This window comes from Tachypleus tridentatus, chromosome 6 (assembly GCF_004210375.1).
Source record: "Tachypleus tridentatus isolate NWPU-2018 chromosome 6, ASM421037v1, whole genome shotgun sequence".
Classification (NCBI taxonomy): Eukaryota; Metazoa; Arthropoda; class Merostomata; order Xiphosura; family Limulidae; genus Tachypleus; species Tachypleus tridentatus.
In genome coordinates, this window is record NC_134830.1 from 103,051,964 (window position 1) to 103,074,123 (window position 22,160).

Genomic DNA, 22,160 nt, shown 5'->3' on the forward strand with positions numbered 1-22,160 from the left:
CAACAGCAGGTTGTGAACTGAAAACTAATCAATTATTTTCCATACATTTTTGAGGTGGAAACATCAACAACAAATTTAGCCTAGACCTTCACAGTGGAGAGCTCTCTAGCCATCCTCTAGACAGAGAGGTGATTCCAGAGTATTATATTGTCATTGAGGCTCAAGACAAAGGGAAACCATCTATTTCAGTCTTGTGTAACATTACTGTTATTGTTATGGATCAAAACGATAATGATCCCATGTTTGAGAAAAGTGAATACAGTGCATCAATTTCTGAAGGTGCTCCATTGAACACAAAAGTTATAACTATTAAAGCTCATGATCAGGATGAAGGGATTAACAGCAATATTACCTACTCCTTGAGCAATGAAACACTTTCTCTTTTCAAGATTAATGGCACCACTGGTGTGATTACAACAGCTGGGTAAGATATAAATAGACTTCAGTAATATTCTTTATACAACTAAGTTGGATGAACTTAATTTTCTTTACTGTGCTTGTGATTTACATACACAGTGTGTTTGAGGCTAGATCAGTTTCAAAAACAATAATTTTTTTGTGTAAACTAAAAGAGGTAGTTTTTTTAATTATATCTGTTACTTTTGATTATTAGAACATGGAATATTCATTTATTTTATCTGATATAATTTTAGAAATCTTAAACTATAGTACCTATACATTTCTTCTAAGCTTAAAGCTTTATTATTATAAACAATATATATTTTGTTTGAAAAACATAAAGTTGTGTTCATAAATAGTGTGAAAAATAGTACAAGATAAAGTACTTGAAGTCTAAGTAACTTATTTAGTAAATCTTGAGTTAAATTAACAGAAAATTTTGATATTTAAGATTAAAATTAAAGTTACCTGCTCAGTGTGAAAGTTGTCTCTGAGGCTTGTACAAATTAATTTTGTATTTAATATCTAAATAAAAATAGAATTTTATCAGAGAACTCATCTGGCCTAACATAATATATAACGCAACCTATGGACAACAAGGGACCATTGGTCCTTCAAATGTGTTCTTTCACATCTACCTTTTCAAAAAGGTAAACATTTAAACCCATATTCACTTTTAAGAACATCATCAATTCCCCATTTAAACAGCTGTAATGTACTGGACTCTAGTACTGGCAATATCAGATAATTCTATAAAATATCCAGTCTGTTGGAAAAATAGAATTTTCTTAACTGCAGCCAGGCCTGTCTTTTCCAACTCCTAAGTTTGTATCTTTCCATTATATGATATTTATAAGGCAGTACAAAGAAATGAGTATTTCCTATTGGTTCTTTGTATAATTCTGTAAACTTGAAGAGATATCCTTTTCCACATTTTTTTTCCTCAAGAGAGATCAAATTGAGAGATTGTAACCTTTCCCTGTAATATAACACTAACACTTCTATATCTTGAATTATCATAAAAGCCTTCCTCTGAACCTTTTCTAATAATTTGAGATGATAACATTATTTAATACAAAAGCTAAAATCATTGATGAATTTAGTCTATGCAAAAATTTTAATCCTTGTATTTAATTTTCAAGAAATTATATTCAGTTAACTGTTGAGCACTCATTTGGAGTGCTATGTACAGTCCTGGACTCCTTACCTGAAGGAATACACCTAAGTTTTGAAAACTGTTCAGAGGAGGAATGCTAAGATGACATCTTGTATGGAAAGGTTGTTATACAAAGAGAATTTAAAACCTCTGAAATTTTCTCTTGAAAAAAACGAAGAGTAGAAAGGATTTGACTAAGGCATTTAATTAAGATTGTTAGGAGAAATTGTAGTGTTGATGTATAATCTTTTTTCATATTGAATCATGAGACAGTAGTAGGACAAACAAACACAGTTATATATTTTGGCAGTTTAAAGTTTGGCTAAAACAGTAACTGGCACATTTTTTTATAGTTTATCACAAATCACATTTTGTATGAATTGTGAAAGTATTTTACATAAAATAAACATTCAGTTCATTCACACACTAGTTTGATATAGTTATATGTAAAATATGTATATGTATTTGTGAGGGGTGTAATATGATGTTAAGAAGGTCCACGAGGAGTTTGTGTAAATAGTACTATTCCTAGTAACTTGAACAAAGCTCTTTGGCTTAAGTCATGCAGATGACTTTTAACTTGAATTATTTATGGATAAAAAGTCATGTTTAATTATAGTAAATGAATTGAAAATCCAAATCATACCTTAGTACTTAAGATTATTATTCAACTTACTGTTGTTATTGTCTTCATATTGTGAACACACCAGTTGCAACATGGAATGAGTTGTTAGATATCTCATTTTCCTGCAAGTAGTTATAAATATACTGTCTTATAATCTTCAAGATATGGCATGGACACTGTAATAAAGTATAAATGGTAGATAAAGTAGATTTCCCAGAAGTACTTGTGGTTTTCTTTAGTATGTTAATAATTAATAGGTTCTTGCTAGTTCTGAAATTAATAAAATATTAAAAGAAAATGTTAGTTGCTCTAGAGGCAAAAATTATGGCTGAAGTGTTTCCTTGTGTAATTGTTTGTCTAAACATTGTTACATTTTAACTGTTTTATGCAGTGCTAAACTGAACATTTTTTTGAACATACTAAATATAAGCTTTAAGTTCAACTGAATCTTATGATCCAGTTTTTTCTCTTTCCAAACATAACTTTTTAAATTCTAGCTACTGAACATGGAACAAATATTTACATAATTAATTTGATATTTTGTTACTACAATAATATTTGTGTTTGAAATCCATCATTGATGGGAATTGTAAATAACAGATATTAGAATGTTTTCTAATCGTTTTTTTCGTTTACATCAGTTTTATAGAATTTAAAAGAAATTGAAATTTTATAAATAAAGGATAAATGTTAAATGATATTTATTTATTTTTAGTCACTTTGATAGAGAAAAGAAATCATCTTACAAGTTTGAAGTTCAAGCAACTGATAGTGGAAAATATGATGCTCGATCAGAAAAAGCACTTGTGCATATAACAGTCTTAGATATAAATGACAATAAACCCTTATTTAAAAAATATCCATATGTAGCATCAGTGTCAGCTCACGCCCATCCTGGTATGCAAGTCACTCACCTGGAAGCTACAGACATTGATCAGGGTCCTAATGCTGAAATCCGTTATAGGTTTGTAGATCAATTAGTGTTTATTGAGTGAAATAATTAACAGAAAATATTATAAATAAGTTAAAATTAATTTTAGTCACGAAATTCTGAGAAAATAATGTTGCATAATCAAATATATATATATTTTATCACACAGAAACTGTTTATTTTTAGTAAATGATTTATTAATATGTAATACTTTTATGGGTTACAATATTTTGAATGTTATTTTATTGTTTGATTATGTGTAATTGTCTGGTATTCTATAATGTTTTGCATCAATGTTTTAATCTTTTTTTTCTTTCCCTTGTCACAGTTGTGAATTTTGGCAAGAAGGCATTGTGAGGCTCAGTCTGTTCTTGAACTTAACCATTTTACTGAATTATATACCAGTCTTTGCAAGTTTTAATCAGTGATGACGAGAAAACCCACTTGTAGAGAAAAATATATATGTAAAAATGGCTGGTTTGGGTTGAGAAAATGTTTTATGTAGAGGAGCAAACAATGTTTTGACCTTCTTCAGTTATCGTCAGGTTTACAAAGAAAGAAAGAGGTAACTGACCGATGTGGTCAGCTATCGCTCAGTGGAAAGCTGAGTTTATTCTTGAATTGGACTCTTATCATTGAGTTAGATAAGTTTCAGTGAATTTTACCTCTAAACAAGGGCAAATAAAAGAACAAGACCAGACCTCTTGGGATGTTAAACTGGTGAAATAGTTTATTTTTTTGTATTGTTCTTGACAGTTCTCACAACCTAAATATTATACTTCAGTTAAAGGGATTTTATTTTTTATTTGAGAATATGGAAAAAAAGGCATTGAGCTTTGGTGTTAATTTGGGTTTTTTAATGAGTTTTGTTTCTTTAACAGTTTTATTTCTCAATCTCTAAATGCTAAGTTTCACCTGGACAGTCAAAGTGGAGTTGTAACTGTGACAGGGAGTCTTCTTCCAGATGCAGGCAAGGTGTTTCACATTGAAATTATAGCAAACGATAATGGACAACCACCTCAAGCTACTTCTGGTAATAAGATCAGTTTTTTTTTCTAATTACTTTAAAATCTAAACAAAATTATGTTTGGTATTAGAGATTTAATAGTTAAAAATAAACTAAAAAGTAAGGGTAAAAAAGACTCATAAAAAATAAAACTTCAAAATTAATAACTAAACATTCTGTGGACTTTATTTATACAAGTAGTTTATGTTTAAATAGTTTTTGCATTGCTCATTAGTTCTAAGCATTATTTTAAATTGAGTATTTGTGTGTAATGTTTGTGTGCAGTAAGTATAATGAACCTTTTTCTGTAGTTCTTACACAAAAGATACTCTTATTCCATTTTAAGGTGTGAATGATGCAGAAGTAAGGATAAAAAATATAATTGGATGTTATTTTATTTTTTAGGAGTCTTAGAAATTATTGTTGGAGACCGAGCACTAGTCACTCCCCCAAAGTTTCAGGATGAAACCTACAGAATTGAGCTTCAAGAAAATCCTCCAAAAGGCTTAGAAGTTACTAGTGTGAGAGCTGTTTCTCTTGATGATCAGAACACAATAATTAAATATAGTTTTCAAATGGCAAATGGGGAAGAACCTTTTACCATAAATTCTGAAACAGGTAACATAGATGTGAAAATATTATATTATTATTAGTTTACAACAATGTTTGTTAATAGTTGTTATTTTCCATCAGTAAAGAACAATGATGCATGAAAGGTAATATTTTTGAAAAGTTACGGTGCAGAAAGAAAAATATAAGTTGTTGCAAAAAACATCTTAATGTCCATATAATATGATATTCGTTTTATTTTTAAAGTTTCACCTGGGATATATACACAATAATAACACAGTATCTTCTTAAAAGGTATAGAAGAAAATAATTTCTCTTAATATGAAAAATTGGTTATCATGTAGTGATAAAGCACAATTTTAAGGAGAGCTCTGAGTGTCCCTTCACAGCTGTTATAGTGTCCAGATACTTATTTTGAGAGAAAGGAAAAAGAAGCAGTTTACACTCAGAAACAAATATATTCATAAGATAAAGATTTACTGTATTTTTTTGTTTCTTTTTTAAAAATTGTTTCACAGCTAAATGTATTTTTTATTTTTATTTCTAATAAATTATTTGAATATTAGTGAAACATTGTTTACTTTCAAAAATGTTTTGCACCTGTAAATTTTATTATATATTTTTGTCTAAAAAAATTATTTTTTTCTGTAATAATGTAACAATGAGTAACTACAGAGCTGTTCTTTGAATTTTTATTTTGACATCATATTTTTACAGATTAAGAAAGGTTATTTTGTTCTACCTTTTTCAGTTGTTTTTGTGTTATAGTGTAGAGATTTCTGATAAAAGTCATGAAGTGGAAATGGTGGAAATATGACAAATAATATACTTAAAGTTTAGATTATTCTTTTGTCATTCTTATAAATGAATTTTAATCTACAGGTTGTACCTGAATGTTTTCACACTATATTTGTATAATAATACTGGTAAAGTTTGGTTATTGTGATATAATATCTTAAATATAGGTGTTAGAGGGTACCTTTTTTTTTTTGTATTATTGGAACATACTTCAACACCAGTATAAAGGTAGAGAAATCTTTATAGCATTCAGAACTGCTTTAAAACACTTCCAAAGTATGTTATAAATAATTGTGACAGGTTCTGAATGTTAATTGAAAAATTAAGATGTTCATGTGTAATTTTATGTGATAAAAATTAAAATAAGGAAATCTATTTATTCATCTTTTAGAAAGGCCTGAAAATAATTAATTTTTTATATAAACTTAATTTGATGTAACTTATACTAAAAACTGCTTAACAATAAAAGTATCAGTAAATTGATTTAGGCTTTACTTTATGTTCTATATTTATGTTTTCAGGGCTTATCAAAGTACATGATCCAAAATACTTAGATTTTGAATCTTCTCCTTATCTACAAATACCTGTGATAGCTCAGACAGAAGGTCCACTTCCAGTATATGGCTATGCTTCCTTAATTGTGCAGTTGACAGACAAAAATGATAACCCACCTCAATTTTCTCAAGAACGTTATGTGTCTTCTGTTTGGGAGGGCAATCACAAGGGAACATTTGTCACACAAGTAAGCTAAGCTATCTCAATGATATTCTATAATACTTCATTAATTCTGAAGAAATATTTAAACTACATGTACTACAATATCTTTCAGAAAATTCAAATTCATATTCCATATTTCTCTGAAACATTGTCCTTTTGACCTTTGTTTCTGGTTAACTGGTGTATCCTGAAGAACATCGTTAATCTTGAATAAGTTTAATTTACTGATTAGATCAATTAGATTTTATAAAAAAATATTATTGTATTAATTATTTAGGTTTCAGCAACTGATGATGATCAGAGAGGAAGAGGTAACATCATTTATCACATAATTGATGGTAACCATGACAATGCATTTGTGATTGACCCACCTTTCAGTGGAATAGTTAAGACAAACATTGTCTTGGACAGGGAAATCAGAGACAACTATTTTTTGACCATTATTGCAACAGATGAAGGATTTCCACAGTTAACAGGAACTTGTGTGCTCAAAATAACCATTGTTGATGTAAATGATAATCAACCAGTGTTTCCACCATATAATGTAGTCAACATCAGTGAAGGTATGAAGGTCACAAACGTATTTATTTAGAATAGTACATGTATTGGTATGCATGATTAAATTCATTTTCTAAATTAAATAAGTACTCATGTTTGAAGTAGTTGTTACATGTGAATATCAAAAACAAATTTATGATAGGCTTAGAAATAATTAAGCCATTTCCAGACAAATATAAATATTTTAAAAATAATTTTTAATAACTTTTATTTATACAGTATGGTGCAAAAGTGTTAGGAGGAAAATATATTAACATTGTTTTTCATTTTATGGGTCTGATTCTTCCATATCATTACAGAATGTAAATTTCAACACTATGGTAATAATGATTCATTGACTCCTGTTGACAACTAAGTAAACTATGGTGAAAATACTCATTATTCTTAAGAATTTCTATGTATTTGTACCAAAGATGTGTCATAAGGGTTCTGCTTGAATGAATGTACTGATCAAATTTAGAGTTGAAATAATTATTATGGTACCCAATGCAGTGTTTTAACTATATAGAAAGAAGCTAGCACATGGTACTGGTATATGCTAAAATAAATAAATTTAATAACACTCTCCAAAATTGTAGAGAATTATCATTAGAGCAGAGAGCTCATATAAAAGCCTTTATGTGATGTTGGTTGGATTCTTTGACAAACTGTTGCAGACTTGAAATGTTCCTCAAACACTGTGATGTGCACGCTAGATTGTGAGACTGCTACAGGTAAATTTAAAAATAACAAAAGAAGAGGCAGAGTGCTTAAACTTGGTGATACTGATGTTAAGTATTTTAACTATCGTAGTCTTCAGAACAGAAAGAAGACTGCAACTGAGATCAAGTACGAGATAAATGACCATGTACCAATTAACAAAAACATGTACAGATCTACAGTATCATAAAAACTCAATGAGAATGGAATATTTTGTCTTGTAACAATTAAAACACTTTTACTTCATTCTCTGAAGTTTGGTAAAAAAGAACAAACACTGAACTGTTGATGATTGGAAAAGAATGTTAAGGATGGATGAGTCCAAGTTTGAAATATTTGGTTCAAAGTATAGGTTGTACATCTGGAAGAAGAAAGGTGAAAGAAACTTACCTATCATGAAGCATAGGGAAGGCGTTATGACAGTTTGAGGTTGTTTCTCTGCTGAGACAACAGGAGATATTTGCAAAATAGATGGAATAATGGGCCAGTGCAAGTACAATCAGATACTCTCCTTCATGGTTATGTATTATATTATGATTTCAAATAGCAGGAAATTTGAATTTAGAGGTTAATTGAATATTGATATGTATCAAATTTGCCAACAAGATTGACATGTAATTTTCTTTCTTAACACAAATATATTTTAATATCCCAACAACAACACAATTTATACTAACTGTTATTTCAAATAATAATTTATACACAGACGTTTTACAAACTTACAAACAATACTTGGTCTTCTGTCTAGTCTGTAACTGAATTTTTATCAACAGTTCACAATGAGTTAATTAATTCTATTTTAATACACAGGTATACTTCATTTGATGAGAAGCTAATTAGCTTTTTCACAAGTGAGTTTTTTCCTGACTAAAATATCAAATGGTCTCATTGAAATACTAAACTCCAAAGTTAATTCACTGAAGTTAAGCAGTTTGTAATGCTTGAAATTTATGAATGTTCCTGATTAGATGTCTGTGGTTTTCTGATTAAAAAGAATTGCTCACAGTTATAACATTCAGGATTTATAGTATGTTAACTGTAGCAAATCAATAACATTATTATTCTATCTCTTGGCACATCAGTTTATAAACTTTTATGGTGAAGTTTTTGAAAGTTCACTTAGTAACTATGTTCGATGATATGCTAGTGCTTTCATAAAACATATATTGTTTAAAAGAATCTTCTACAAATATAGAGAACAGGTGGGACTTTTGCAATCCATGTATAATAAGTTAAATACATATCTAAATATATAATAAAATGAAGCAACCGTAGATATTAAAATAAATGTATAATAGTAAATCCTTTACTTGGTACACCCAGTGATTTGCATATAATTAATAAAGGATTTTACTACCAAGAAGATAACGAACCTAAATACTTATCCAACCTATGCAGAAATTACTAAGCTAACAAAGAAGCTGCTGAAGTCATTTAAATGATACAGTGGCACGACAGAGCCCTAATCTCATCCAAATTTCATAGATCAGAAATTACATGCAAAGAAACTTTATGGGAGTGTATTAAAGACATATGGATTAAAATACGAAAAGACACTGATTAAATGTGTTGTAACAATGCCTAAAAGACTTTCTACTGTTATTAAAGCAAAAAGGACACACACAAAATATTAACTGTTTGTTAAAATCAAACACTTCCACTGATTTTCTATTGTACTAAGTATGAAGATTATTAAAATTTAGATGTTTTACTTGTGATATCCTTCCAATTTTCTTGGAAAGTAGTCTGAAATTAACTTTTGACTTTGCCCTAACATTTTTGCACAGTACTCCTATATATCATCTTGATCTAGCACTCAGGTTTTCTTTGGCATATTGTGTAACAGGGCTGCATTGTGAAAACTCATATTTGGTAGCAAAATTCATGTCTTTCTCACCTAAGAAAGTCACTTTGAGGAATATAATTGGCTCTTGTCAGCCTTCCTAGATCAATGATAAAAAATATTGACAAGTGGAACTCTATATACCTTCAGATGTAAAATTTAATGTTTTATTATTTTAGTTTCTGTATACATATCTTTATATTCTCCATTAGGAAATAATATTTGAAACTATTTAGCTTTCAGATTTTCTTGACCTTACAAAGTCTAATTGGTTTATTATTATATTTTGTAGCATTTAATTAATAAAAGTAATACACCTTTCTAACCACAATAATTTATTCTTGCAAAAGGAAGATATTTTGATAACATTTGTTTGAGTTATCATGAGGCCTGATATTTTACCTCTAGATATTTCATTACTTAATTCTAGGTACTGAAGTAGGCACAGTGATCACCACCATAACTGCCAATGATGTTGACACTAACCCGGCATTAATATACAGCTTCACAGAAGGAGGCAGCTCTAGTGGAGTTTTTAACATTGATCGCTTTAGTGGTCACATTATTCTTGCTAAACCTTTAGATCATGAAAAACAAGATCAGTACCAGCTCCAACTCCAAGTATCAGACTCAGCCCACGTTGCAGAAACATATCTCACAGTTTATGTAAAAGATATTAATGACGATGTACCTGTGTTCACGCAGCAAAGTTATCAAGTTAGTTTGCAGTTTCATTAGTTGTGAACCAAAACTCATTCATACTTTGTATAGGTATATTTTTGTAATAAGTTTTAAAATCGTAATATTATATTATAATTTTTTGTTTTTAATTTGCACTGAATAATAAAATTTTAAAATAATGTTGCAATTACAGATTGGAGTGATGCTTGTATTTTTCTCCAGATAAAGTATTGCGTTGAAATATATATATATTTAATGAACTTCAAAAAAGAAAGTAACTGTTTGCAAATGCATCAGTGAAATTTATTTTTGAATCTTTTAAATAATTTATTGTATTGTTTATGAAGTAGAATTATCAAAAGCAGGCATGTGCAAGTTACTGCCCACAAGGTGGTTTTACGTTATCCATGATGAGTTCTTAAAATATAATTGAATCCAGACTGAGAGGTGCACATGAATTTTTTTTTTTCTGTAATCAACCAAAAAATAAAAGCTACATGCAAAAATCAGACAATGTCCCATAACTATCACAATTTGTCTGGCTTTCTAACTATGTGATAAGAACCACTACAAATTTATCCAAGCTAATTGGTATTTTTATCCATGTGAACAAAGCCTGTACTGAAATTAAATTTACAATTCTCTGTACAAAAAAGCAATGTAATATGATATGTAATCTGATGGATGAAAACCTTGCCTTTCTATTTGTTATAAATAATACAGTTTTACACATAAGAGAAAACTATTAACAAATCCTGAAAGAAAAGATGTAACAGATGGGTTTGCCAAGAGGGGTATAATTTTCTAGTTGATGGCTCGGTAACCAAACAAGATTAAAAGCTAGGAAAATTATGCTTTGTTTGAGCAATGAGTATCTAACAATGAGTAATTTGCATAAACTTTCATATTTGTTGGAGAGGTGTTGAATAAACTAGAGAAGAGGGTTTTTCTAGAGGAAATTTGGATTTTTTTTTAATATTGCTACAATACTTGTACTATTTTTATAGTAATAACAAGAAATTTTGCTAAGGAATTCGTAGTTGTTTTAGATTTTATTTTTACTTCATGTGGTGTGACCCACAAGTACATCTGAAAATTACAATCTGGCCCAAACCCTGGTGGAAGTTGCATATGTCTAAAGTATTTTAGTCAGCTATCAGAGCATTGAAAAGTCTTGGGATTTATATTTTTGTAGAACAGTATAACCAACACAATTTAAAATTGTCTGTAATTAAAAAACATTTTTTTTTCTCTGTGTTTTCAGGTGCAACTTTCTGAAGTTGTAGAACCAGGTTATTCTGTTCTTAAAGTAAATGCCACAGATCTTGACTCTGGAGAAAATGCCAGACTGACATACAGCTTAGAAGGAGAGACAGGTGCTAATGGATTTTATATCAACAAAGATACTGGTAAATTTATGATTTTGTTATATGTATACTAACTTGTTAAACAAGTTGTGTTTTAGGTTTTTTTTTAAATACAAGCTAAAGTTACTTTGATCATTGTGTTTTAGGTTTTTTTTTAAATACAAGCTAAAGTTACTTTGATCATTTGGTCCTTCTACGCTTTTACTTGCAAACCCACCCCTTTACTTTTCAGGAAATCATCTGTTTATTCTAAATCTTGTGTAAAGTTCTTTTTCCCACTGTTTCCAATTGCAACTCGTTCTGTAAGCTAGAAAAACAAAACTTTCTTAACTGGAGCCTAATCTGTCTTTTCCAAGTCTTAAATTTGTGTACTTTTGTCCTGCTATCTTTAGAATACAGCCCTTATTTTATCATTCCAATTTGTAAACATTTAGTTTGTTTCCACAAATTTATTGTTTTTTTACTCCTGTCTTTTTGTTTTGATGTATAATTATTGAATGACAGGTGCATACAATCGTAAAATTTATATGTAACCATGTTAATTAGATTCTAAACGTTGTGAGAGGTTATTATCAAATTAGTATTTAAAAATTCTGCATTTACAACCCTAGCCCATCAGTTACCTAATGAATGAAAATTGTGAGAATAAATTTTACTAGAAGAAACATGTGTTTGAGATGCTACTTTATTTAAAATAATCTCATAAATAAAATAATTATCTTTCACAGGAAACATCTACACCAACAATACTCTCACATTTAATTCTAAGCAACCAATTATCCATCTGATAGTAAAAGCTCAAGACAACGGTGTACCACCACTTGCAGATGTTGCTGTAGTTGAAATTGAGATTGCAGACGTAAACAACAATATCCCAAAGTTTTCACAATCATTATACACGTAAGTTTATATCATAGTAACTTTAGATGAAGAGTAATTTTTTTTGTCACAAATAGTTTTGAATAATCTTATAAATATTCAAAATTCTTATATGATTTTAGTCCCAGTAATTAAGTCAGAAAGAGCTACAACAATTTGAACAAAATAAGAGCTTATGTAATTACACTTCTGAAATGCTTCTGTTTTCAGTGCTCATATTTCTGAAGATACTCCCCTTGGAATTACAGTGCTGAAAGTGTCAGCAACAGATCTTGATGAATCACATTCAAATTACCAAATTTCATATTTCATCTATAGTGGAAATGTTGGAGGTACATTTGCAATCTCTAAAAATACAGGAGAAATTATACTGGTGAAAAAACTGGATAGAGAAGATGTTGAAACGTTTTCATTACAGGTAAGAAAAATAGTCATATTTCAGTTTCTTAATTTTTTTTACTCTGTAGGAAATGTTTCCTCAATTACATTTTTTAAAATCTGTAATAACAATTTAATCTTCAGATTTTATTTGTAGGCATTTTATATTTGTGTTAATTTTACTAGGAAATTAATTTAAGATATAAACTTATGTGTATAATGATTGTGAAAACTCTGGGACATTGTTGTTTCAACAGTGTCCAGCTATTATATTTGAAGTGGCACTGATTATTTCACCAATATAATATGTTTATGCTATTCACCAAACAAATTAATGTTAGTGCTCTATTTAAACATCTAAATACTGAATCATGTGCACTTTTCAGAATCAAACTACAAATTCCAACAACCATTTCAAAATGGAATAGCAAACATAATTTTGAAAAATGTATTTATTATAGTAACTAAACTAAAATTGGAATTGAAATAAGCACAGTTTAATCATGAGATAAAATATAGTATTGTACATAACAAAATAATTACACAAAATAGGAAGTCAAATTTCTTGAAAAAGTATTAAAATATTTTTTAGAAAATTTTAGCACACAAATTTTTAAATTCACATAATAGAAAAACCTATTGAAGTAGCCCAAGTGTGTATAAAAACTGTTTTATCCTAATAATCTAACGTTTTAACTAAAATTGGACAGTTGTGAGAAAAACATTGTATTCAAGAATAAACATACGTATTTTTAATACCAATATTTTGTCTTCATTGAGATCATTATTTTAGCCAGTTTTCTGTCTTTGCATTTTATGCCAAAGATTTTCAGTTTCTGACATAAATTATTGCATTCTCAAGCTGATTTATTTTCAAAAAATATTTTGATTTTTGGTGTCATACTCCTTTAGAGAAAAAAAATTAAAACACCAATATATTTTGTAAATAATAATAGACCATTTATTTACAAAAGTAGACATTTCACTTATTTTGTTATGGAGCTGTAAAATGACAGAAGCATGAGCAATATATCACATTAAAATAGTATCAGAATGTATGCTATGTGACTTATTATGTTTTTGTAACATAAAAAAAGGCTAAAGTCCACATTAAAATTGAAATAAACTCATCATATTACTAGATTGAGCTTTTGAATATATTTGTTTTATACAGAACATCTCCAAGACTACTTGTATAGTTGCTTATGTTTGGAGCACACTGTCATATACATACACACACATACACATAGGAAAAGCACAGAGTACTGCAATATATGTGTGTGTGTGTGTGTACACTGCTGGCCAAAATGTTAAGGGCAAAGAACATTAAGAAAAAATATGCATTTTGCATTGTTAGACACAACCATTTATTTCACTAGAGCTTTGAAAAATGAAAATAACAAAAGGGAAAATAAAAATAAAAACCTTTTTAGCATTTAGTAGGGAAAATGTGAATACTATGAAATTAGCCTAAATACCAACTGGTCAAAAGTTTAAGACCATACTGAAAGGAAGAGTAAATCCAGGTTAAATTTGTTCTCATCAGAGAACAAAAACCTTCTTCCACTTTTCTATGTCCCATGTTTGGTGCTTCTCAGCAAAGTTTAATGAAGCTGTTTCGTGGTGTGGAAGGAGGCATGGCCTTTGAAGACATTTACAGTTTCTCTCATAGATGCCATCTTATTGTTCTTGAGCTGCATTCTGCATCTGTAAGGGTCTTAATCTGGTTCAATGATTGGCTGGTGTCTTGCTGGACTACCCGTAGAGTTTTCCTGCTCAATCCCAGCAAAAATTTCTTGTGCCGACCACTTTAAATTCTTGTTCCGTATCTCTCAGGGTCTTTTAAGAAATTTGCAACAGCAGTTTCACTACACCCAATCTCACCAGTGATGGCATGTTGAGAGAGACCTTGCTTTTGCAGCTCGACAATTCTGCCACGTTCAAACTCTGTCAACTTTTTAGTTTTTGCCATATTTTTACCCAAAGTAACACAGGAGATGTCTGTGGGAGATGTTAACAACGCTAATGCTTGAACACAAATGACTAAATTTCGTTACGTGTTTACCGATTTACTCTTCGTTTCAGTATGGTCTTAAACTTTTGACCAGCTAGTATTTAGGCTAATTTTATAGTGTTTACATTTTCTCTATTAAATGCTGAAAAAGTTTTTTTTTCCCTTTTTCTATTGTCATCTTTTAAAGCTTTACTCAAATAAGTTGAGTCTAACAACACAAAATGCATATTTTTTCTTTATGTTCATTGGCCTTAAGATTTTGGCCATCAGTGTATATATGGCTTGTAAAACATTATTAGAAAGAGCACTCATCAATTAAATTTCAACATATATGCATAATCATAATATATAAAATACTGTGATTGTTCATAAAGTAGTATATATACCAAATCTTGTTATAACCTTTCCATTAGTAAATTCATTTTATTATCCTCATGATACTTTTGTAACTTATACATTATAACATGTTGATACATTGAGTTAACATGATTTATAACCAATATCAATTATCCAGTTTGCAATTTAGCCACATGCCACAGACTAGTAAATTCTGTTGCTTTGAAATTTTTTTCACTACAGTTTCCAGTCATTTTGTTTTCTGTTAGTTTCATTTTTCATTTCATTATTTTCTTACTTATTTTATCATTTTTAGTGCTATTTGCAGGTTTATTGACGATTGAGAACCAAATGTCAAAATAAACCTAATTGTATTGACAATGCAATAAAAACTCGAGATTGCTGAAAATAGTGAAAAATATTCAGGAGTGAAATCTATTGTAGCCATATTTTGTAATTAGCAAAAAACATTTATGTAAAATAAGACAACTTTAACTGATTACATTAAAGTATGGTATTAAAGCCCATTACATTGTAAGTTATGTATGTCTTAGATATTTTTTAAAAATTCTGTTTGTGAACTTTTGTTTTCATTTTTCTTAGAAAACATACATATACATATTTTGTATGTGTTTTTTACCAAACATATGTTTGTGTTATCTGTGCCATTCTTTCTCTTTGTTAGTTTGGATTGTTGAGAATTAACTGTATAGTTAAATAACAGGGCAATGAAACATACAAGTTGAGCAGTATTTTAGCTTTTCATCTTTTTATATTCTGTGTTATATAACAGCCCAGTAATAAAATAACCTGGAATGTATCAAATGATGAAACAAAGCATATATATATTCATACGTTTATAATATTGATTTTTAATACTTGTTTATTGAAAGTCTCAAGCAGTAAATAGATGATATGTTTTTATGGTCCTGAGAGTGCATAAAAATTTGTTTCGAAACCAAATTTCCCCAATGTTGAATTTGTTTTACTTATTCAAGATATATTATAGATCAAATTTATACTGAAACCTTTTTTGATGCAAAATTGAATGTTAATTTCTACTGATTTAATAATTTCAATTATGTAGGCTAATTGGGCATATGCATATTTAGTTGGTTCTGAGAACGTTGTTTCTCTTATTTCTTTTCTAAATTCCTACAAACTAATTATTGTTTTTATGAATGTGTGAAGTTGTTTAAACATTATAATATTAAAATATTTAATGAATACTTGTCTTTACATTAAAAGGTTGAATAATTATATAGCTAATATGTCATTATTTAGTGAGTTGTATTAATTGTTTCAAAAGCATAAATCTAATCAATTTTAATATGGAATTACAATAATAGTGTTTTTATAAATTTTAGGTTGCAGCAACACATCGTGACACTCCTACCTTAAATGCCACATCAGAAGTTATAATCCAGGTTCTTGACATCAATGACAATCCTCCATTATTCAATCAAAGTCAATATGAAGTATTTTTATCAGAATTAGCACCTGTGGGAACAACTGTGCTTACCTTGATGACGTCAGATAAAGATGAAACAGATCACAATCAAGTTACTTATAAGATTACATCTGGAAACATAGAGAATAAATTTCAGCTGCATCCTAGTAGTGGTGTTATCACACTTGTTGAAACCCTTGATTATGAATCAGTGCCACAATACCATTTTGTTGTTCAAGCTTCTGATGGTGATTCAAAACATCCACTTTCTTCATTAGCTGGCATAACTATTCATGTAAATGATGAAAATGATAATAACCCATACTTTCCACTCTTAATGTATACAGAGTTTGTGAAAGAAAATTCTCCTCTTGGCACTTCAGTTTTTATGGCACATGCCAATGATGGTGATCGAGGAACTTATGGTAAACTGAATTATTCCATAACAGATGGAGATGGAAAAGACAAATTCAGTATCAATATGGAAATGGGCATTGTTACAACAGATATAGTGTTTGATTATGAATCAAAAAATAGGTTTTACTTCACAATAATGGCTACAGATAAAGGTGGTAAGTATGCTACTGTTCAAGCTCAAATAAACATTGAAAGTAAGGACGAATATCCACCTGAATTTACACATAGTTCCTATCATTTCATGGTTCCTGGCAATGCACCTACTGGATTTGTTGTAGGTAAGGTAAAAGCTGATGATATGGATGGAGGAGTTGATGGTCATGTCTTATACCATCTACGTGAAGTGCATAGAAACTTCAAAGTCAACGGTACAACAGGTGTAATTATTGTAAAATCTCCTTTTAACTATGAACCAATAGAAAGCAGACGTGACCAAAGTAGCCAAGACGTGTCACTTGTTGTGGTATCTGAAAGTGGTAGACCCTACTCACTCACCAGTGTAGCCATGGTAGAGATCACCATTGATTACACTCTAAATGCTACATCAGCTGCATCAGCTGAAGAGAAAGTGGAAGGAAGCCTTCCTGCCTGGGCACTTGGACTTGTTATTGTCTTGGCTATCATTGCAATAGTACTTCTTTCTTTAATTGTTTTCTTGCGAATGAGAAATAAGAGAAGTGGTAAGCCTAGTGTTATCCATAGATTTGATAATTCATTTGATACCATAGATATTCGACCACCTCCATCACATACTTCAGGAATCTCCCAGTTTCCTCCTCATTATAATGATATTTCCCATTTTAATCCAGCAAACCGAACACAACATATTAATGGCACAACTTCAGAGGTTTCAGACCAGTCACACTCTGCTTCTAGTGGTCGAGGATCTGCTGAAGATGGAGATGTAGAGGATGAAGAGATAAGAATGATCAATGAAGGACCTCTCCTCCAGCAACATAAAATCCAGAGACTTACTGTTCCTGACTCAGGTATTCATCCAGACACTGACAATCTGTCTGATATTTCTATCCAAAATACACAAGAGTACTTAGCACGACTTGGTATCAGCACTTCACATTCTGATCCCCATAATATTCAAGACTTTAATAAAATACAAAATGCTCATAGTGTAGAAAGCATGCACATGTTTGATGAAGAATGTGGTGGAGAAGGAAATAGCATGAACATTGGAAATCTTATTTATTCCAAGTTAAATGATGTTGGTACAGAAGAAAACAATGCTATTATGGATGGAACACGAGCATTTGGTTTTGGGGATGATGGTGAGCCCTCTATGACTGGGTCTCTAAGCTCTATTGTACATAGTGAGGAAGAGCTTACAGGGAGCTATAATTGGGACTACCTTTTAGATTGGGGACCACAGTACCAACCCCTTGCCCATGTGTTTGCTGAAATTGCTCGATTAAAAGATGATGATGTTCCTCCATCGTTTCCCAATTCTCCAAAGAAAACTCTTAATCCTCAAGTTAAAACTTTGCCTCCACCCCTAATAACAAATGTGGCCCCATGTTCCATTGCTCCTGTAGCACTCAGTTCAGGACACACTAGTCAAACCAATTCCCTACCATCACTGCCACGTTCCCCAATTAGCCATGAAAGTACATTTTCTTCACTAGCAATGTCTCCTAGTTTTTCTCCAGCACTCTCTCCCCTTGCTACACGTTCACCATCTATTTCTCCATTAGTACCTTTAGGAGGAGGAGTAGCTACAATTTCTGGGTTGGTAACTCCACATTATTCTCGGTACCAGAGGTTATCTAATCCTGCTACTATTGCATCATCGGGATCAGAAACTGAACTCCAAATATAAGTGTATTCCTATAAGAATTATCCACCTCCTTTCTAACTTATTAATGTTTAATAATTTGTTCTTTTGTGCAGGCATAGTGCAATTGCATTGTTAAATATGTAAACAGGTTGTAAATAAAACATTGCCTATGTTTGCTCCAAATTTCATATCACCATTATTCTCAGATAAGGGGCCAAAACACCAACATAATTATTCTTTCTAATTACAAATACCATTTTGGCAGACTTTTTTTTCCTCAAATATTTAAATTGCTATAAAATTATTGAATCCCAGGTGCAATATAATTCTATTTGGGAATGGAGATCTTTTTCAACATTACTTGAAGGTTAAATTATAATATAGTGTTTAAAATGAAAATTCCTGGAAAGGAAAATGTAGTAATTTAATTGTGATGGATTGGGTCAAGAAATATTAAAAGCCCAAATTACATGATTCTTTATGATAATAGATCTTGTGAGAAAACATTGTATCTTATCAGTGTATCCTTTATAATGTGATACAAAATGCCTTTTGGCTTTTATATTATTTTCTATAAGATATTTGTTCTAAAAGAAAAGTACACACACACACACACACACACACACACACATATATACATATTTAAGATCATTATTAGTTTTGAATGGCAACTTTTTAACTTGAGGATTCTGGATTGAAACAAAACAAAATGTATACTGAATTTTTATACAGCAACTACTTAAAATACTTTACATTCATGAAACTTTTGTAAAAAGCAAACCAACACTGTATGTATATAATAAAAGTTTATCCTTGGCTGTATTTGTTATTTCTTTAGTTTTTATGCCATTGTATTAGCTTGAACAAAAATATGTCATATTTTTCTGGAACAATTTATGCATACTTGAGTAACTATAAGAAAATTAACCATCTTGATATTCTGATAAATCCAGTATTTTATGGAAAACAAATTTTAGAGCTATAGACAGATAAAGCAAAACAGCTGAATTTTGCTGATAAATTGCCTGTTCTATGAAATAATTCAATTACTACTTTAAATGTCTTTCTACTGACTTTTTTTGTTTTGAATGCTTTCTCTTGAAAGAAATTTGGATAGTTTCAGAAATTATCAAGAAATTTTATATAGTCACTACTGTTCAGATTTAAAAGGAGCCAAGTAAACATTTGGAAGGTATCTTAAACTTTTAACATAAAACTCACTTTGTGTCTTCATGTAACCAGTGTACTAAATATGTAAAATTACACTTGAACTATTTTACTCACTCATTTCTATTTTATAAATTTTAGTAGATAAATTACACTAATAGTCAGACATAAATAAAAGGTCCTTATATATTTGTGAAAGAAATTCATAATTTTATATTTATAACATTTTATACCAACTTTATTTTAAATTACACTTAATGTGTACCAAATGTAGGTCAGGAGAAATTAAGTTCTCGCCAAGATTTGAACATAAAATTCCAAAACTTACTGCCCTAGTATGGCCAGATGGTTAAGGCACTTGACTAGTAATCCAAGAGTTGCAGGTTCTAATCCCTGTCGCATGAACATGCTTGCCCTTTCAGCCATGGTGGCATTATAATATGATAGACAATCTCACTATTTGTTGGTAAAAGAGTTGGCAGTGGGTGGTGTTGACTAGCTGCCTTCCCTCTAATCTTACACTGCAAAATTAGGGATGGCTAGTGCAGATAGCCCTCATGTAGCTTTGCATGAAATTCAAACCAAACCCAAACTTACCGAATAAGTGTATTTATTTCAATGTTCTCTCTAGGATAAATATACATACAGTATTAGCACAATTTCTAATGTCAACACAAAATGGCCAAATTACACTGTCTCATGTGCCGGAATATTTCAATGTAGATGAAACGGTATACTTCTTAGCCAGAACCTCTAAAACAAGCAAGAACTGATACATTTAAATCTCTACCTGTGTTGTTATAACAAGAGTGATTCAGTAATTTAAAAGATCACTAAAATATGAATAAAACATTTAAAAGAAAGTATTTATAACTTATAATGGAATCTAGATTTTTGTAAAATAACCATACAATAATCCCAATTAATTTATTCCTCTATATGACAGTTATGCATATTTCAATAGCAGTGAACATTTTAACATCCTAACCAAATGATGTTAATCATATTAAAATAAAGAGTATAGTCTCAAACTCATATGATAAGTTTATTTTAAAGAAAGTTGAAATAGTTCAATGTTCTTATAGCCTTATTTCTAAAAGGCTTAAGGCACTCCAATATGGAGAAGTAATTTTGAAATACACCATAAAATTTTATATTTTTCGTAAAAATTATTAAGAAGATAAAACAGTTTATATAAGATAAAAATAAATTTCATTTATAGTTTTTCAGTGACAAAAAAATATTATTATAATACATATCAGGAAAATTTGATATTTCAATACATAAGTAAATATACAAATACTGAATACAGTTAATGCTTTTCCACTCTTGTTCTCCCAGTAGGTCAGTCACAAGTTAAAAGACTAAGACAATGAAATTTGAAGTTTGATTTCTTAAAATGAATAGAGTGCAGACAGCTATTGTTAAGCTTTGCGTTTAAACAACAACTTTAATTCAAGGGAGATAATAATATTCTAAAAAAAATATTTTACATAGACAAATGACACCAGAAATGGAAAGAGACTAAAAATTTTGGTTAACTTCTATGACAGCAGAAAAATAGCACCAAAGTCGAGAATTACACAACTTATATGTTTTTTTTATTTTAATCGTAATATCATTCTCCGGAACTTTCTGTTTTCTTTGCTTTTGTTTAGTATTTTTGAGTGATGAATTAAAAATATTAAAATTATATACAAGCATGCACTTTTATAAACTGCCTAATTTTTCTACATTGATAGGGTAGTGGCCTGGCATGGCCAAGTGTGTTAATGTGTTCAACTCATAATCCGAGGGTCGCGGGTTTGAATCCAGGTCGAACCAAACATGCTCACCCACCCAGCAGTGGGGGCATTACAATGTGACAGTCAATCCCACTATTTGTTGGTAAAAGGGTAGCCCAAGAGTTGGTGGTGGGTGGTGATGACTAGCTGTCTTCCCTTTAGTCTTGCACTGCTAAATTAGGGATGGCTAGCGCATCACGCTCAAGTTTCACGTTGAGGCCTGTATTGCTTAAGACCATCAGGAAGTAGGTGCTCAACCTGTTTGGTGATGTAGCGAGCAACAACTAATAAATATTTGTAATAACCGATATTATAAATTGTACTTTTTTGTTTGTATATTGAAATATGTTGGTATTAAAAAAGAAAATTATGTGTATCAATCTTGTTGGTAAATATCATAAATTGAATACATGTCAACATTTAATTAACTTCTAAATTTCCTGTCATTCGACAAAGTAATGTGAAATGTACGTAACCTGATAAATCCGGGTTTGTTGAGGATACAGAAAAGCAAATAACCACTTTCATTTGAAAAGCATCAGCTTACAGCTGGGAATTGCACAGTTACATCAACAATAGCAGTTCTGATTGATTTG

The 22,160-nt window shown here is 30.2% G+C and overlaps 1 protein-coding gene across 2 annotated transcripts in view; it reads left to right on the top strand.

Annotated features, from left to right (window-relative positions):
* LOC143253215 (protein dachsous-like) overlaps positions 1-19,431 on the top strand; it is a 123,444-nt gene extending 104,013 nt beyond the window's left edge. For both annotated transcript variants that reach the window (XM_076506680.1, XM_076506681.1), the window contains 11 exons: positions 55-424; positions 2,896-3,144; positions 3,993-4,144; positions 4,523-4,735; positions 6,007-6,227; positions 6,480-6,765; positions 9,733-10,019; positions 11,248-11,392; positions 12,079-12,250; positions 12,440-12,647; positions 16,325-19,431. In XM_076506680.1, the coding sequence (XP_076362795.1) occupies positions 55-424; positions 2,896-3,144; positions 3,993-4,144; positions 4,523-4,735; positions 6,007-6,227; positions 6,480-6,765; positions 9,733-10,019; positions 11,248-11,392; positions 12,079-12,250; positions 12,440-12,647; positions 16,325-18,655 (4,634 nt within the window). In that variant the 3' untranslated portion in view covers positions 18,656-19,431. The remainder of the gene's footprint in view (positions 1-54; positions 425-2,895; positions 3,145-3,992; positions 4,145-4,522; positions 4,736-6,006; positions 6,228-6,479; positions 6,766-9,732; positions 10,020-11,247; positions 11,393-12,078; positions 12,251-12,439; positions 12,648-16,324) is intronic.
* The last annotated feature ends 2,729 nt before the right edge of the window (positions 19,432-22,160 follow it).